Source organism: Tupaia chinensis, unplaced genomic scaffold (assembly GCF_000334495.1).
Source record: "Tupaia chinensis unplaced genomic scaffold, TupChi_1.0 Scaffold139466_1, whole genome shotgun sequence".
Lineage (NCBI taxonomy): Eukaryota > Metazoa > Chordata > Mammalia > Scandentia > Tupaiidae > Tupaia > Tupaia belangeri.
The window spans coordinates 714,270-731,769 of NW_006199351.1; the positions used below are offsets into that span (position 1 = coordinate 714,270).

A 17,500-nucleotide genomic window follows, 5' to 3' on the forward strand; every position below is an offset into this window, starting at 1 on the left:
CCAACTTTCATTTCTAATTACATTAGCAAAATGTATTAGCAATTCTTCAGCTTTATTTATTAGACAAAATTAAATATCAGTTGAAAAAATTGCAGAAATAAAATATTGGCTTCGAATTAAAAATGAATTCATTTCTAAATCAAGCACGTAAATAAAATGTTTTGAGTTAGACAAATTTTCAAGAAATAAAGTGATTTTATAATCCACCCTCTGAAAAAAAAATCTGTCTGTAATGGCACAAGCACATACTCAATAAAAACCACCATTTAATAAAAAAGAAAACTGTTCAAATATTTCTTTCTATGGGATATGACTGATATTGAAAGTTAATTAAAAATAATATCAAAGTTAACATATTTATGTGCGCTCACCTCTTTCTGAGATGCACAACTTTGGATCCAACTACATAATGAGAAAAACCCATTGTTCTACAGTTCCCAAAGTATGTACAGAGGGTACCTGGGATGTCACAGCAAATTTACAGGGTATCCACAGTATATTTAACATTTTAGTTAATTATGACAGCAACATCAGTTAGACAGCACATAAACAACTACTCCTTTTTAAAATAGGTGCTATTATTGGATTTTATTATATATATTTATTATTTATATTTAATCTACTATTCTTAGGGTTTTGTACCAATTCACTTAATAAATGGAACTATTTGGTACATTTTTTGACCTAGGAAAAAGTATGGAGACACTACAGGCTGCTGTGAGCAAAGAACATTAGGGAACCTCTGCTACTGATCATTGGAGAAAATTCTCGAAACAGATGATCCACGTAAAGCTAATGACAGATCAATGGTTTTCTCTATGAATTTCTTGTTGCTTGAAAAAGTCTTACTTTTAAATTAATGACATAAACAGATTACGTCATGGACTGGGTTTAAGAGTCGTCCTTCTCTATAAATAAAACACTGGATCACAGTAAGTCAAGCTAGCATTTATCAAATTCACTATCAAATTATGTAACCTGAATTTAATACACACAGAAACACACACATATAAAAGAAAAAATCGAAACATTCATTATCTATCAAGTAATAGGTCATATAAGGAAAAATAATTTAAAAATTAATAAGGTTTTGAAATTAAATGACATTCATTTGATATGGCAATTATTATGGTACATTAATGTTATCGAACAATGAAAAACAACCAACTGTAACATAAAGAAGAAAATGTACTAATAAAATATTTATGTATTTTTCAAAGGAGATATGCCATTACTTATGTATTTCTTTTCAATGCCAGAGGGTGTGTGCATGTGCTTTGCAAGTATGTGCACAGGATAGCATAGTGATTAAGGTACTGGACTCCCACATGGTTGATCACAGTTCAAGTCCCAGATCTGAGGACTTGAAACTCATACCAGGTATGCATGTGTGCCAGTATCCCAAGAGGAGAATGACGGAGAAGAGATTGCGTCATGGCCATCCCTCTGGGGGAGGCGAGTGGTTGTGATTTGTTGTTTTCTTTCTGTCTTTCTAGCAAGTGCATGCGCCCTATAGCAAAAATCTCAAAAAAATGTGTGCATATGTGTGCAAGTGTGTGACAGAAAGTGCCCCCTAATAGGGTCTGTCACGTCACAACCCTCTTTCCTCCAAACCTCCTTCCCATCAGGATCCTGGGCATGTGTGTGCACACACAGTCACTGTATTTATCAAGCTGCCAGGGCCAGGATTTGAATGTAGTTGACCATGTGGGATCTGGCTTCCTCCATATAATGTTTAATCACCGTGTGATGGGACCAGCCAAAATGTAAAATTGTTTAAATGTTTCTACACCAAAACAATTGGAATTGTTATATATGATATTCGAAATAAGACACAAGGAGAGGGTCATCAACAAAAGTAACTTCTTCCTAGTTTATTCTCTGAATGAAACCACAGCTTGATTATGAGCTGATATCATTTTGCACAGATTTCAGACTTTATTTTAGAATTTCTGTATATATGTTAGAGTTTGCAACAGTGGTAAACTAAATCCAGCCAAAGGCATTGCCAACCAAGAAATGTCAATAGATATGACTTAAGACCAGGCATCCAAATACATATCTAATTTATGCATATATCCATACAATTTATTAAACAGGAATTCATTATTATATTATTTTCTGGAAGGATATTATGAAAAATATAAAAGAATGGTAAAACAATCACAATCACAGTAACAATAATAATAATAATAATTAAATGATAGCAATAACATCTTCCAGGTATTTCTGTTCTATGAATCTTCACAAAAGCTCTTTGAAATAGATAAAACAGATATCATTGGTATTCTACTACTCCCTTGCCATGCATATTTTGTTTAATAAAATGATAAATTTGAGGGACTGAGAATTAAAAATAAGATCATATGGCAAAATGGTGGGGTTAGGACACAATATAGAATTGTCATGCAGGTTGTATGACCCTTCACCCTTTGTTATTAAGTTGTGTTATCTGAAATCTGCAGTTCATATTAGAAGAATACAAAAATATAACATTAAGATTAGAAAGATATTTAAAGTTTGACATTATGTGTCAAGATTTTGAGATATCTATCTGTCTATTTCTCTATCTCCAACCTGCAAACTGGGCTATTCCATGAATTACTTTAAAATATTTTTCTTGTTGTTTGTGGTGCTGGAAATATAATATTCCACATATGACCCATTCCCTTATGAAAATATAAAACTAACATATATCTTCCTAATGGTTCATAATTATAGATGATTCATTCTATAATATTGAACCTCTTATCTGATAAATACTATGTGAAGTACTGTGGACACAAGAGTGAAAAAATAGACCTAATTCTTGCTCTCACAGACCTTATAGAGATCAACATCTAGAAAGGAATATAGATATAAAATTAAGTCAAAATATGGTAAAGGTAACAACAGGGTAATTGTATAGAGCTATGAAGATATACCAGATAAGCACAAAACTCTCAGATACAAAGGTAGGGATCTTCTGTAGGTATGGTAGGAAAAATGCTCCAGTCAAAAGAAATATCATCAGTAAAAATTAAGATGCTAGAAGAACTAAGAGAAGTTGAATGTGACTTGAACATAGAGGAAAAGATATCCAAAAATGAGAATGAAGCCATTAGCTGGGGTTATGCCATGTGGGGTCTTGTAGGCTTCATTCTATTAGCATAGATGCTCCATAGAAAGATTTTTAAAAAGAATTATCTATTACATTTTATTTATTAATTCATTTATTTTAATTTGACCAGATATAGATATAGATATAGATAGATATAAAGAGAGAGAAGGAAAGTGGGAAAGAAAGCTACCAGGTCCAGAACTTGAACCATAGTTGGTCATCTGGGAGTGCCCAGCGCCTTAACCACCATGCCACTTGCTGGTCCCCATGGAAGGATTTTATACCTGGGGAAGACAAAAATGAATCTTTAGTTTACCAATATCACTGTAACTAGTGTGAAGGACTGTTTGTGAAAGAGGAGAATATCACAGGAATCAGGAGAATAATTTCAAAACCTTTGAACTGATCCTGGGAAGACATTATAGAACCTTAATTATGTGTAGTGGCACTGGAGAGAGGGAGTGAGGTGAATGGATTTGAGAGACATTTAGGAGGCAAAAAGATAGTAATACGGGAACCAGCAGATAGTGTAATGGCTATGTCTCTGGACTCCCACATAGTCGACCGTGGTTCACGTCCCGGACCCGGTAGCTTAAAACTCACACCGGGCGTGTGTGCGTGCGTGCCCAAGATCCCGAGAGGAGAATGGAGGAGAAGGGATTGCAGCATGACCATCCCCCCTGGGGGTTGATTTCTTGCTTTCTCTCTCTCTGTCTCTCTCTGTCTGTCTGGCGAGCGCATGCGCCCTATAGCGAAAACTTCTCCAAAATAAAAAAAAAAAAAAAAGGATAGTAATACATAAAATGGAAGTGGAGTGTTAGAGAAGACACTGTGAAAGATGGCACCCAGGTTTTATAGATTGGGCACCTGGAAAGATGGTAGGGACATATATAGAGAAGGAAGATTTAATTTCAGAAAGGAGAGTTTAGTTTGAGCCACCCTATTTTGGGAGTACTTATGAGACTCCAATGAAAGGCATCCAGAAGGTGGTAAACCTGAATCTCTGAGAGGGATCAGGGTTGGAGGTATAGCTCATTAATTGTAACTGAAGTCATGGAAAGAAGGAGAAATTAAAAAAAATCAGAACTCTCATTGAACACAAATAATTGGGTCACTGGAAAAGTATGATATATGTTTGCATAGAAAAACAGAAAAAATAGGACGTCACTTTTCTGACCACCCAATCATTAAAAAGTACACCATATTCATTCAAAAAATAAAAGTGCAACATAAGGGGAAAAAGGACAGGTAGAGAAAAAGGAAATTATGAAAGATACTCTGAAGAAAGAAAGCAGTTAGAGCATATCCCAAGAAGTACGGTATATAGAAGCCCAGAAAGAGTTTGAAGAGAGCGAGAATAATCAAATTTTAACTGTGTCAAGTAACGGCAGAATAATGGAGGAAGACTTCTTTCTCACCACTGACATTTCTTTTCTGTAAAAGGGGGCTGAGGTACTCTAATTGCTTAATTACCACAGCTATTTTCTCGCTCTCTCTGAGAAATGACTTTAATCTGCAAATCTGTAAAGAATAAATAAGGAATGCATGACCTGAATCTGCCTTTTATGCTCAGGAAGGAGCCTGTTCACTGAGAAGCTATTTTCTCCTTTTTCCTCCATACCATCTTTCTGGAAACTCAATCAGCTTAAAAGGGAGACAGAATTTGAAGGGCAAGAACAAGCAAGGATAATAGATTAAGTAGAGTCTCCCGGTAATGAGATTTGGATAAAGGAATGGCTTAAGGCAGGAGAGAGTAGTGTCTTCTGGCTTTGTGACTAGAGTAAGAGAGATGATGACTTCCAATGCGTGTTTGTTATTTGGAAATCTACAGTGTCACTGCCTAATGGTCTCTCTTCAGGAAAGACAGAAAAAAAGTCATCCCCTGAGACCGAGGCCGAACAAGATCAAATAGGATTCACGAGAGGTAAATATTGAATAAGCAAGTGGAAAATATGACAAAACTGGTTAAAAACACAATTCAGCCCTGAAAATTAAGGCCTTGATGATGTACATGGATGGGATTATTTTTCCCCACTCCCCATCCTTGCTCTTCTCTGGAATTTACTCCATTAATCCTTTTTTCCTTATGTCTCGCCTTTCCTGTGTCTCCCTTATCACTAGATTCTTTTCCATTGTTTAATTGCCTTTCCTGCAACAATTCCCAGCTGGTTTATTGACCCCTTATTGACCCCTCTCTGACTTACTTTATCTTAAGTCCCAACAACTACTCCCTTTGTAAATCTGATAATTAAAAAATCACAGCAGGTCCCTTATGTCACAGAACATAGGACTCTATAAGATAGAGCAGTATGGCCCTACACTTATATTTGTGTCATATCTCCCAGTGCACTCATGCTTTTGCCTTATTGCCCTTTGTCCAAATCATTCTATTCAAGGTCAACATTTGCCAAGCTCTATACAAATGTCATCTCTTTTGTAAAGTCATTACAGACCTTCAGCGTCAGCATTAACCTCTGCACCACCCTCACATCTCCAATACTTCAGTTGACTCACATACGGAGCTCTTTGATCTTCTTTGTGTAAAATTAAAAGTCTTTTACTAGACTGTCAACTTCCAGAATGAAGAGACATTATCATATCTCCTCTAAGTGGTAAGCATAGCTCTCGGCAAAGGCAGGTGTTTAATAATCATCTATTAGTTTTAAATTCACTTTGTTTCTAGATATGACCCTTGAATAACAAGAAGCTATCCAGTTAAGGCTAGAGAAAAATCTTTCCTATATAACTTACCATTCTTTAAAATAATTTTTTCCTTATCAGCATAAGTTGCCATATATTGGTAAATAGTAAGAATGCAGTTTTCTGCTGTTGCAGTAAGTGGAAGTGAAAACCTAAAAGTGAAAAACATTACATTTCAATAAAATAAAGTTTTCAGATGCAGTAAACAGAATGAAATATTTTAAATATTTCAAATGCTTTTAAAAATGAAGGCATTGGGGACCAGTGGGTGGCATGGCGGTTAAGAGTGCTGGACTTCCACATGGCCAAATGCAGTTCAAGTCCTGGACCTAGTGGCTAGTTTTCTCTCTCTCTCCCTCTCCCTCTTCCTCTCTCTCTCCCTCTCCCTCTCTCTCTCCCCCTTCTGGTCAAATTAAAATAAATAAAGTTCAATAAAATATTTTTTTAAAAATGAAGTCCTGAATTATTCATCACTTTCTCTTTCCACCTATTTTGTTTCAGTTAATCAACTATTATATTGTTTTAAAATATTCACTTTTCAATTTTTATTTATTTTTAAGAGGTTTTTGCCTTATGAAGTCCTGAATTATTCATCACTTTCTCTTTCCACCTATTTTGTTTCAGTTAATCAACTATTATATTGTTTTAAAATATTCACTTTTCAATTTTTATTTATTTTTAAGAGGTTTTTGCCTTAGAGAATGTGTGCTCACCAGAGAGAGAGAGAGAGAGAGAAAGAAAGACAGACAGTGAAAGGGAAAGTGAGAAATCAACCCCCTGGGGGATGATCATGCCACAATTCCTTCTCCTCCATTCTCCTCCTGGGATCTTGGGAATGCACACACATGCACCCAGCATGAAATTCAAGCCACCAAGTCTGAGACTTGAACTGCAGTCAGCCATGTGAGAGCCCAGCAATGTAACCACTATGCCATCTGCTAGCCCCTTAAAATATTTACTTTTAAAGCTTTCAATATTGTACATTTTATTGTCAAGCATACCCTAGAATACGGCCTACAGTGGTGCAGGTCTAAAACCAGATTCGATTGATTTCATAATTAAAGCAGCCTCAGAGTTAATTTAGTCAACATTGTTCTGTGAAATCCCTGACAGATGGTATCTAGCCTTGGATGACACTACCAGAGTGACATTCCAAACTCAGAAACAGCCTACTTCATATCTAGAGAGTTGTAACATGAGAAGTTCTGTTCCAAAGCAACAAAAGGCAAATCTATAGTCAAATATTTAAATATAGTCTTCATTTTTTTCCCGAAGGTTTCTTGTCTTCAGATTCCAAACATTCAGGACGTACAAGTTTCTCTCAACTACAAGATGTCCACATTTTTTACGTATCAGTCACATTTCTTTATATGACTGTTTTATCTCTGTCTTTCTTTAAATGTGTCTGAGAACTGAAAATAATACTTCAAAAATTATTCAACCACAAAGAGTACTATTACCTTCCATAACCTGCATACTTTATGAAAATACTATGAAATTGCCCTATTTTTACCAGCCACAAAACACTTAGATCATATTGCAGTTTCCTACCTTATGTGACAATTCTGTCTCTGTGCCTCTCGGGATCTTGGGCACACACACACTCGCCCAGCATGAGTTTAAGCCACCGGGTCCGGGACTTGAACCACGGTCGACTACATGGGAGTCCAGCGACATAGCCATTATGCCAACTGCTGGTCCTCAGAACTGTTATATTAGTGAATTGTCAGGTACATTAATGATAAACATATGTTACCTGTTGAATGATTTCCACCTCAATGTTACCTATAATAACATTTTAAGATTTGCCAGAGATTATGTTTTGCTAGAGACATACAGGCAGAGAGGGGGAAGGAAAGCTAGAAAGCACCCTATCTTCTCCCCTATGAAGAATGACCATGCCCCAATTCCTTCTCGTCTGTCTCTGCCTTCTTTGGGGAGTTTGGGCATGCATGCACACATGTCCAGCATGTTACTCAAGTCGCCAGGTCCAAGACTCAAACCACACAGACAGCCATGTGGGATCTAGCCATCTTACCACCAGGCCATGGGCTAGCCCACAACAGTATTTTTCAATAAGAAATGCATTTTTTTCCTTTTATGATTCATATGTATTGACATTTTATACAAAATGCACATACTAAACATTGTCTTATTTAACTAGTATGAATCATTCATTTTATGTATTATGTATATTATTATGTATACTAAGTACATACATAAAATTCTCTATTCAGGATTAAATTGCTTATCTATATGTAACTTTTTATATGATGTCCTTAAAATGAAATTTCGATTTCCTAATGGCACAAATCAATACTTCTACATATTGTAGATTTATGCTGACTAGCGGGTTGTAGGCAAAGTCATGATGTATTTTTTCTATATTTTCTATGCAAAAATGTGTCATGACTTTCCAGACAACCCAACATAATAAATGACTAAAATTTTATTAACTGACTTTTTTTAACCAATAAGGTTTTTTTTTTTAAGATTAAATAACATAGTTTACCCACAGATGTCATCATTATTGACATCGCATAACCAAAAATTTGTGTTTGTTTTCATGGTGATTACATAGGCCAACTTCATGGTGCAGTGCTAATATGTTGTTCAAGACAAAGAAGATTCCACATGGTGAACATGGTTCAAATCCCCTGCCCAGTCAGCCAGAAACACCCTGGACATGTACATGCTCAGGTGCCCAAGTTGGACTTAGGTGTGAACAGACCTGGAAGAAGGTGTCTCTTTTTCTGTTTCTGTTTCCCTCTTTAGTATGTCCTCTGCCCTGTCAGCTGGAAATACCTTGGTCACCTTCTCAAATGCCCGGTATTGACAGATGTGTGACCAGACCTTGTGAAGGTGTTCCTTTCCCTTTTTCTGTCTCTATTTCTGTCTCTCTCCTTGTGCACACATGCACTCTATCATGAATTAAGAGAAAAAAATGATTATGGAGGAAAAGAAAAACAAAACAGAATAGACTACTCTAGCAAATACTGTGGATGCTCTGTCCTTCTGTCCTCATCCCTTGTAGGTGTCATTTTCTTATGCTGGGCTCCCATCGTCTGGGTCCACATGGTAGGGTAACCTTCTTCAGGGAACTACCCTTAGGTTGCTAGAGCTGATCAAAACCAGAAGTGCCTCAGAGTTTATGTCCCCTGGGGCAGGTCACACTGAATACCTTTGTGATATGAATATGTTTGTGTTTCAAACTCCAGCTCTCTTGCCTTAAACAGACCAAAAACCATGGTGCCATTTCAGTTCCAAAGAACTCTATGGGTTTTGGCTAAAGTAGAATCTTTTTTTTTGTTTTTTAAGAGAGGTTTTTGCTATAGTGTGCATATGCTTACCAGAGAGACAGAGAAAGATAGAAAGCAAGAAATCCCCCCTCCCGGGGGGGGGAATAACTCTATGAGTTTTGGCTAAAGTGGAATCTTTTTTTTTAAGAGAGATTTTTGCTATAGTGCGCATGTGCTTGCCAGAGAGACAGACATAAAGCAAGAAATCACCCCCTAGGGGGATGGCCATGCCATAATCCCTTCTCCTCCATTCTCCTCTCAGGATTTTGGGCAAGCAAGCACATGTGCCTGGCATGAGTTTGAAGTCACAGGGTCCAGGACTCAAACAGTGGTCGACTACATAGGATGCACAATCTCCTGGTCCCTGAAGTGGAATCTTTGAGTTAAATGTCACATTTCTTTGGGGCGACTGATTCTATGTTCTGCTTCCCCCACTCTCTTTTTTTCCCCTGGGAATGTTTCCTTAACAAATCACATATCCTCATCTGAAAATCAGCATGTGGAAAATGTAGGCCATGGCACCTACTAATTGAACAAAAGACACACTGCCATTTAAAATATTTGTCAAATGGTAAATAATTAAGAAAAATAAAGTTGAAAATATATTTTGTTCTAAGAGGAAATGGTAATAATAAACTAATGTTTATTTTTCCTCCAGTTTGCTGGTGATAATAACATGTGATTTCAGATGGTCCTCAGAGTAAAGAATAGCCAACATATACAAAATTGGCTTGACCACATTCTCCCATACAGCACATAATCCAGAAATTGTACAAGTTATACAGCATGGGAAGTGTCTACATTCACTTCATTCATTGATATTATTATTTAAAATACATTAAAACAGAAAAGGGACTTGCAGGTAATAACACTGATATTCTAAATTTTAATAAAAATATTTCTGGGAATGGGAAGAAAAGAACAATTTATATTATTTCATTAGGGAACAATAATAATATTTATACATTTTCTATGTCAATTTACATAGACAATTGCTAACAGTAAAGGATTTATTCTAAAATACTGAGTATTATAATAAGAATAAAATGAAAAAGCATTTCAATGTGAGTTGAAATTCATTCTGGGATTTAAAGAGCAATCTTCAACCATGAATGATTTAGAATGGTTCTACTGGGTAAAAAATCAGGATGGACATTCTGGGAAATAACAGGGTTGATGATATGATGTGGATTTTGATAAAAGTGATGAAAATAGCCTTGCAGTGTTTGCGGCAGTATTTCCTATTATTAGTGTTACTGAGTTTGGTGATTTTGTTATGATGGTATCCACTAAATGTCATCATTTCTTTTTATAGCAGCATTTAACAAATGTAATTTACACACTATATATTCCATCCTTTTAAAGTGTACCATCAGTGGTTTTTATATATTTACTAAGATGTGCAACTATCACTGTTGTCTAAGTTTAGAATATTTTCATTAGCCCTAAATGAAACCCTTAACCCATTCGTAGTACTGTTCATTCTCCCGTGTCCATAACCCTTAGAAACCATTAATTGCTTTTTGTCTCTGTTGATTTGCCTATTCTAAGCATTTCTTTCTTGGCAATTAATAAGTAATCTACAGGTGAAATGTCGAGACTGTGTGAAAATCTCTTCCAACGCCTACCTTTTATATTTTGATATTGAATGGCGTGATGCCCACATGCAATCCATTAGATAAATTGTGGAAAGTCTCATCATTTAAATCTCTGGTCATTAGCTGGTGAATAATTAGTACCCTAATCACAAATCTCTAATTCTTTCCCCATCAAGAGTGAAGATAACAGACTCCTATGCTTGTCTGCCTAAATTTTTTTAGGGATGAAAATCTGAAGCTTCATGTTAAAGCTCTGTGATGAATGGTCTGGTAATTACAGTATTTTATCACTTTCCAATAGCATATGAAATACCGTGATGGTCTGTCAAAAATATGTCAACACCACGAGAAATATTATGATATTATTTTATGTTTATCGTCTTTACTGAAGTTCTGTTCCTAACTAATTCAAGGAAGATTTCACAGTCTAAAAAGAAGTCCTATGGAACCTGCTTTTAAGTCACAAAGAGACAGGTAGAGCAAGAGAGAGGTTTTCAGGGTTTTGGAACCATGTCTAGCTAGTCTCAGTATGGTTGTCTGTACATACCTTTTCCTACAGGACAACTAGAAAAAGTGCGATATTGTCAAAACTGGCAGTATCTACAAAGGTTTAAAAGAAGAGTTTTACTGCTAACACTGCTTTGAATTCATGATCTCTATTTTTATTTACAAGGATAGATAAAGTGGGAAATAGAAACAGAAAAGATGTGGGTGTGACTTTTGAAAATAGTTTTCATTGTTAAATCTAATGCTATCAATATCACCATCAAAAACAAGTGCTCATAGTATTTATACAGTATGTAAGTAGAGACTTACAATCAATGGAATGATTTTGAGATGACTATTTGCTCCAGGGGAATTTGTTACACAAAACAAACTTCCTTTAGCAGCCTTGCTAAAGTGACTTATCCACACCCATTCACAATGTTTCTCAATTCAATAACTGCTAGCAAAATATTTTCCATGTCAGGAACCAGCAGTTAGCATAATGGCTATGTTGCTGGACTCCTATGTAGTCGACTGCGGTTCGTGTCCCGGAACCGGTGGTTTAAAACTCACGCCAGGCGTGTGTGCGTGCATGCCCAAGATCCCGAGAGAATGGAGGAGAAGGGATTGCGGTGTGACCATTCCCCCTGGGGGGTGATTTCTCGCTTTCTGTCTCTATGTCTGTCTCTGTCTGTCTGGCGAGTGCACGCGCCCTATAGCAAAAATCTCTCCAAAAAAATATATATATATATATATTTTCCATGTAACTTTACTCACACACAACAATGACATTTATTGATATGTTTGCTTAAATACTTAATGTTTACCATACCTAGTACTTCCACATTAGTTTGTTCAACTGATGGGACAAGTTCATTTTAATACTGGTAATGATGTATGACAGAGCTGATCTATGATTTTTTTGCTAGAGAGAAGAATACATTACAAATGAGGACATCATATGTCAATAATAAAGTTACAGAGTTTGGGTGTATTTGTTTTTTAATAGATCAATACCGATTGATAAGATCCCTGAGTATAATGTGATGATCACTTTTTTTTTTTTTTTTGAGAAAGAGAGATTTTTGCTACAGGGGGCATGCACTCACCAGAGAGACAGGGAGAGACAGAGAGACAGAAAGTGAGAAATCAACCCCCCAGAGGAGGAGGCTACGCCACAATCCCTTCTCCTCCCTTCTCCTCTTGGGTTCTTGAGTGCACACTCACACACACACACATACATGTGTGTGCACATACGCACACCTAGGGTGAATTTAAAGCAACCAGGTCCAGGACTTGAACCACAATCGACCACATGAGAGTACAGCAACATAACCATTATGCTGTCTGCTGGCCCCCTCACTTACTTGTTTTTTAATATCCTTTCCTGAGTTAGAATGAGAAGTAAAGTCATCACTGCTTTTCTGGTCACTGCAATAATTCATAATATGTTATTGTAGCCCATCAAGGCACTGTTATTTATTAACACTAATAATTCTAGAAAATATGTTACTAATTTAATGGCTAAAAAAATGATTTTAGGGGAACCAGCAGTTAGCATAATGGCTATGTCGCTGGACTCCCACGTAGTCGACCACGGTTCGTGTCCCGGACCCAGTGGCTTAAAACTCACGCCGGGCACGTGTGCGTGTGTGCCCAAGATCCCGAGAGGAGAATGGAGGAGAAGGGATTGCGGCGTGACCATCCCCCCTGGGGGGTGATTTCTCGCTTTCTGTCTCTATGTCTCTCTCTGCCTGTCTGGCGAGCACACGCGCCCTACAGTGAAAATCTCTCCAAAAAAAAAAAAAAATGATTTTAGGTTTGATCTAAATGTGCCTAAATCCATGGAAGTGTGTGTCATAGGTGATCTATATATAAGTAGCACAGGATCCTGAAGAATCCTGACTATGGGAACCAGCAGTTAGCGTAATGGCTATGTCGCTGGACACCCACATAGTCAACTGCGGTTCGCATCCCGGACCCGGTGGCTTAAAACCCACGCTGGGAGCATGTGCGTGTGTGCCCAAGATCCCGAGAGGAGAATAGAGGAGAAGGGATTGCGGCGTAACCATCCCCCCTGGGGGGTGATTTCTCACTTTCTGTCTCTATGTCTCTCTCTGTCCATCTGACGAAACGCCCTTTAGATAAACCCCAGAAAAAAAAAAAAAAAAAAAAAAAAGAATCCTGACTATGATGGCATGGGGCATTTAGTAACCAGGTCTTGACTGCATCCAAGGTCAAGAGAGAGTGTTTGAGGCAGCTCAGGCATTAGATGTAGACACCAAGGACAGTGGCTCATTACCAACCAGCAAGAGTTTTTCAAGATTTTATTTCCTGGTGAAGATGTGCTAGGTCTGTGCCCAATAATCACCAGTCCTGATCTTAGTACTATGATGGCATGGGGCATTTAGTAACCAGGTCTTGACTGCATCCAAGGTCAAGAGAGAGTGTTTGAGGCAGCTCAGGCATTAGATGTAGACACCAAGGACAGTGGCTCATTACCAACCAGCAAGAGTTTTTCAAGATTTTATTTCCTGGTGAAGATGTGCTAGGTCTGTGCCCAATAATCACCAGTCCTGATCTTAGTTCAACCTCATCTGCCAAACATTCCTATACTAACCATGATTTCCTTTTTTTAAAGGTTTTTGCCATAGTGTGCATGCACTCACCAGAGAGAGACAAAGAGAGACAGTGAGAAGGAAACTGAGCAATCACTGTACAGCAGGGATGGCCATGCCACAATCCCTTCACTATTTTCTTTCTGGAATTTTGGGCATGCACATACACATGCCTGGTGTGATTTTCAAGACACCAGGTCTGGGACTCAAACCACAGTCTGCCATGTGGAAGTCCAGCATTGTAACCACTATGCTACCTGTTGCGCTCCCCCATACTGTACATTTTTAATTTGTCTATCATTTAGAACATAATATATAGTTTAACTTAACCATCAAAATCTTCCTAGTCAAGTAATAGAATACACACACATGACATATCAAAACTTAGAAATAATTGCATTGGGAACCAGCAGTTAGCGTAATGGCTATGTCGCTGGACTCCCACGTAGTCGACCACGGTTCGTGTCCTGGACCCGGTGGCTTAAAACTCACGCTGGGCGCGTGTGCGTGCATGCCCAAGATCCCAAGAGGAGAATGGAGGAGAAGGGATTGCGGCATGGCCATCCCCCCTGGGGGGTGATTTCTTGCTTTCTGTCTCTCTGTCTCTGTCTGTCTGGCGAGCGCACGTGCCCTATAGTGAAAATCTCTCAAAAAAAATATGCATTCAATTTTTCTAGTAAACTGACCATGTTATAGCAATAAAATCCTATAACTTGAAAAGCCAAACAGAAGAAAAATGGTATAATAGAGATAACAGTTCTTGCTCTCTAATCTAGGTTCTTTTACTTTACAGCTGGATGAGTACACAAAACATAAGTGACCTAGCAGTGATCCTCTTTGCTCTGTTGTAAATTTGGTATTATTCTTCACTATCTATATTTTTTGTAGATTCAGTTTCTTAAATATATTATCAGGCTAAATCAAACCTGCCCTGAAAGATGAATATCTAGCTGGAAGATTCTTTCAGCAACACCATTTTCTGATGGTAATGCGGTTTATTGCCAAATATTTATCGGTGTTTCACTGTTTAATCTCTCTTGATAGCATTCTCTTTCTCCATCTTATGTTTCACAAAATTTACTGTGCAGGGACCAGCAGTTGACGTTAATAGCTATGTCACTGGACTCCCATGGAGTTAACCACTGTTCGAGTCCCGGACCTGGTGGCTTAAACTCATGCCAGGTGCATGTGCGTGCGTGGCCAAGATCCCGGGAGGAGAATGGAGGAGAAGGGATTGCAGCATGGCCATCCCCTGGGGTGGGGATGGGGGGTTGATTTTTTTACTTTATGTCTCTCTGTCTCTTTCTGTCCTATAGCAAAAACCTCTACCAAAAAAAAAAATTATTGTGCATATAAATCACCTGGGGATCTTTTTAAAATACACATGCTGATTCCCTAAATCTGGAGTGAGACCTGAAATTCTGCCTTTCAGGCAAGCTTAGTTATCCCCCGATTAGCAACCTCAGCATCTAAGTGGAACGTGTGAGAAATATAAATCCGCAGGGTCCACCCCAAACTCACAAAACCAGGAACTCTAAAGGTCAGACTCAGAATCTATCTTTTTTTTTTTTTTTTTGAGAAGTTTTTGCTACAGGGCATGTGTGCTTGCCAGAAAGACAAAGAGAGACAGAAAGACAGAAAGCGAGAAATCACCCACCAGGGGTGATGGCCACACTGCAATTCCTCTTCCTCCATTCTCCTCTCAGGATCTTGGGCATGCACGCACACGTGCCTAGAGTGAGTTTAAACCACCTGGTCCAGGACTCAAACCACGGTCGACTACATGGGAGTCCAGCAACACATCCATTAAGCCAACTGCTGGTCCCCAGACTCAGAATCTATCTTAACAACCTTTCCAAGTAGGTCATATGCGAGGTAAAGATTGAGAACCATTGTTCCAGAGCAAGGGTTCTCAATGTTGGCTTGCCATTAGAATCAGCTAGGAGGCATTTAATGCTTCCAGTGCCCAAGCTACCCTCAAAGAAAATTATACCAGTTGGGATCTATGGATGGTGCAATGGTTATGTTGCTGAACTCCCACCTAGTCAACTGTGGTTCGAGTACCAGACCCTGTAGCTTAAAACATGCCATGTGCGTGTGCGTGCATGTCCAAGATCCCAAGAGGAGAATGGAGGAGAAGGGATTGCAGCATGACTATTCCCCGGAGAGATGATTTCTCGCTTTCTGTCTTTCTCTCTCTCTCTGGAGAATGTACATGCTCTATACCAAAAATCTCTCTCTCAAAAAAAAAAATAGATATTATACCTGAGATCTTCAGTGCCAAAATGTGTCATTTCCAAAACCTCCCATGTGACTTTAATGTCCAGCCAACACTGAGAACCAACTGCTCTAGAATAGGAAAATAGTTGGTATATGAACAGCAGATGTTGTATCTATGCAATAGATCAGTCATTTAGATTTAATTTATTTGACTTAAATTTTAATTTCCAATTACCATTTTTAGCTCTCTTATAAAACAGCTATTTTTTTTATTTGCTCTAAAATTATCCTGTTTAAATTTGGGTACTAAAATCTAGGAAAGTTATAATCAATTTGGAGAATAATGGATGTGTGTTGAACATATTTGTGGGATTAAAAAAATGTATTTAAGACCTCAGAGTTCTGACATGCTCTATTCCTAATCATAAATCTTCAATTTGTGTTGCTATTTTCATAATAAGGCATCGCTAACATGCAGTTGAAATCAACTCTGATTTTATAAAATACCCTAAATTTGAGGTTATCCCTGAAAAACTATTAAATTTTCTTGAGTATTCTCATAATTCTTGTGAAATTAATCACCCAGAGCCGTTACTTTTATTTTTTGCGGGGTCTAGGTAAAGTACGAGGCTGTGAATTTATAAAGCAAGATCAAGCAGCACGACCTTATTCTGATAATTACAAGTTCCTTCAAGATGTAGCGTTCCCTCTCCTCAGCCTGGAGTGAAAGCCAGTATGCAAAATAGAGGCATTCAGCATTCTGCCACTGCTTAAACCATCTCTGCATGAATTCCCACATCAGACACATTTTCAAACATAAAAACAAACATCAATTCTGAAATCCAATGTAAATGACTTGGAGGTTATTGAAAGCTGTTCTCACCCCCACTAACAGTTGATTTCCTGCCCCTGTTCTTTCTTCCCTTTCTGTGAAAGACTCTTGTGTATCTAGGATGGACCCAATCACTCTCTTAAGATGTACTACAAAGCCCACGTCTATAGTAGACAATGGGATCCTTGTGGAAAACTAAATACTGCTTATAGAACTAATGGCAATTCTAGAACATTTGCTCAGTTGCTGCAACACGCCAGGGATTATTCTAAGCATTTTTTCCATTAAATTCTCACAATAACCATCTGATCAAATGTCACCTCTTCTGGGATGCCATAAAATGCATAGAGATTTCTTTTACTCTCTGCCTCATTAAAGTAACTAATTTTCTTTGTTTGGGCTGTGATATCACCTTATTTATTCGTTTTTATCTTCTCTATTATACTGAAAGCTGCATGAGGGAAGGGAGCTTTGTTCTTATCTCAGTGCCAGAAGAAAGCCAGATACATAGCTGTCAACTCAGTAAGTGTAACATGAACGAATAAATATGAAAAAAAAAATCTCCTTGATAAAGAAGAAGCTTTTTTCCTGAATAAAGAAGATAAAACACACAGTTTAATTTTTAAAATACTATCTATTTTTTAATA

General features: G+C 37.7%; 1 protein-coding gene across 1 annotated transcript in view; it reads right to left on the reverse strand.

The window, feature by feature from the left end:
• Nucleotides 1-2,802: 2,802 nt before the first annotated feature.
• LOC114004650 (cilia- and flagella-associated protein 47-like) overlaps nt 2,803-17,500 on the reverse strand; it is a 66,692-nt gene continuing 51,994 nt past the window's right edge. The window contains exons 12-14 of the mRNA XM_027765700.1: nt 5,852-5,952; nt 5,554-5,634; nt 2,803-2,840 (exon numbers count right to left, since the gene is read on the reverse strand). Of these exons, the coding sequence (XP_027621501.1) occupies nt 2,803-2,840; nt 5,554-5,634; nt 5,852-5,952 (220 nt within the window). The remainder of the gene's footprint in view (nt 2,841-5,553; nt 5,635-5,851; nt 5,953-17,500) is intronic.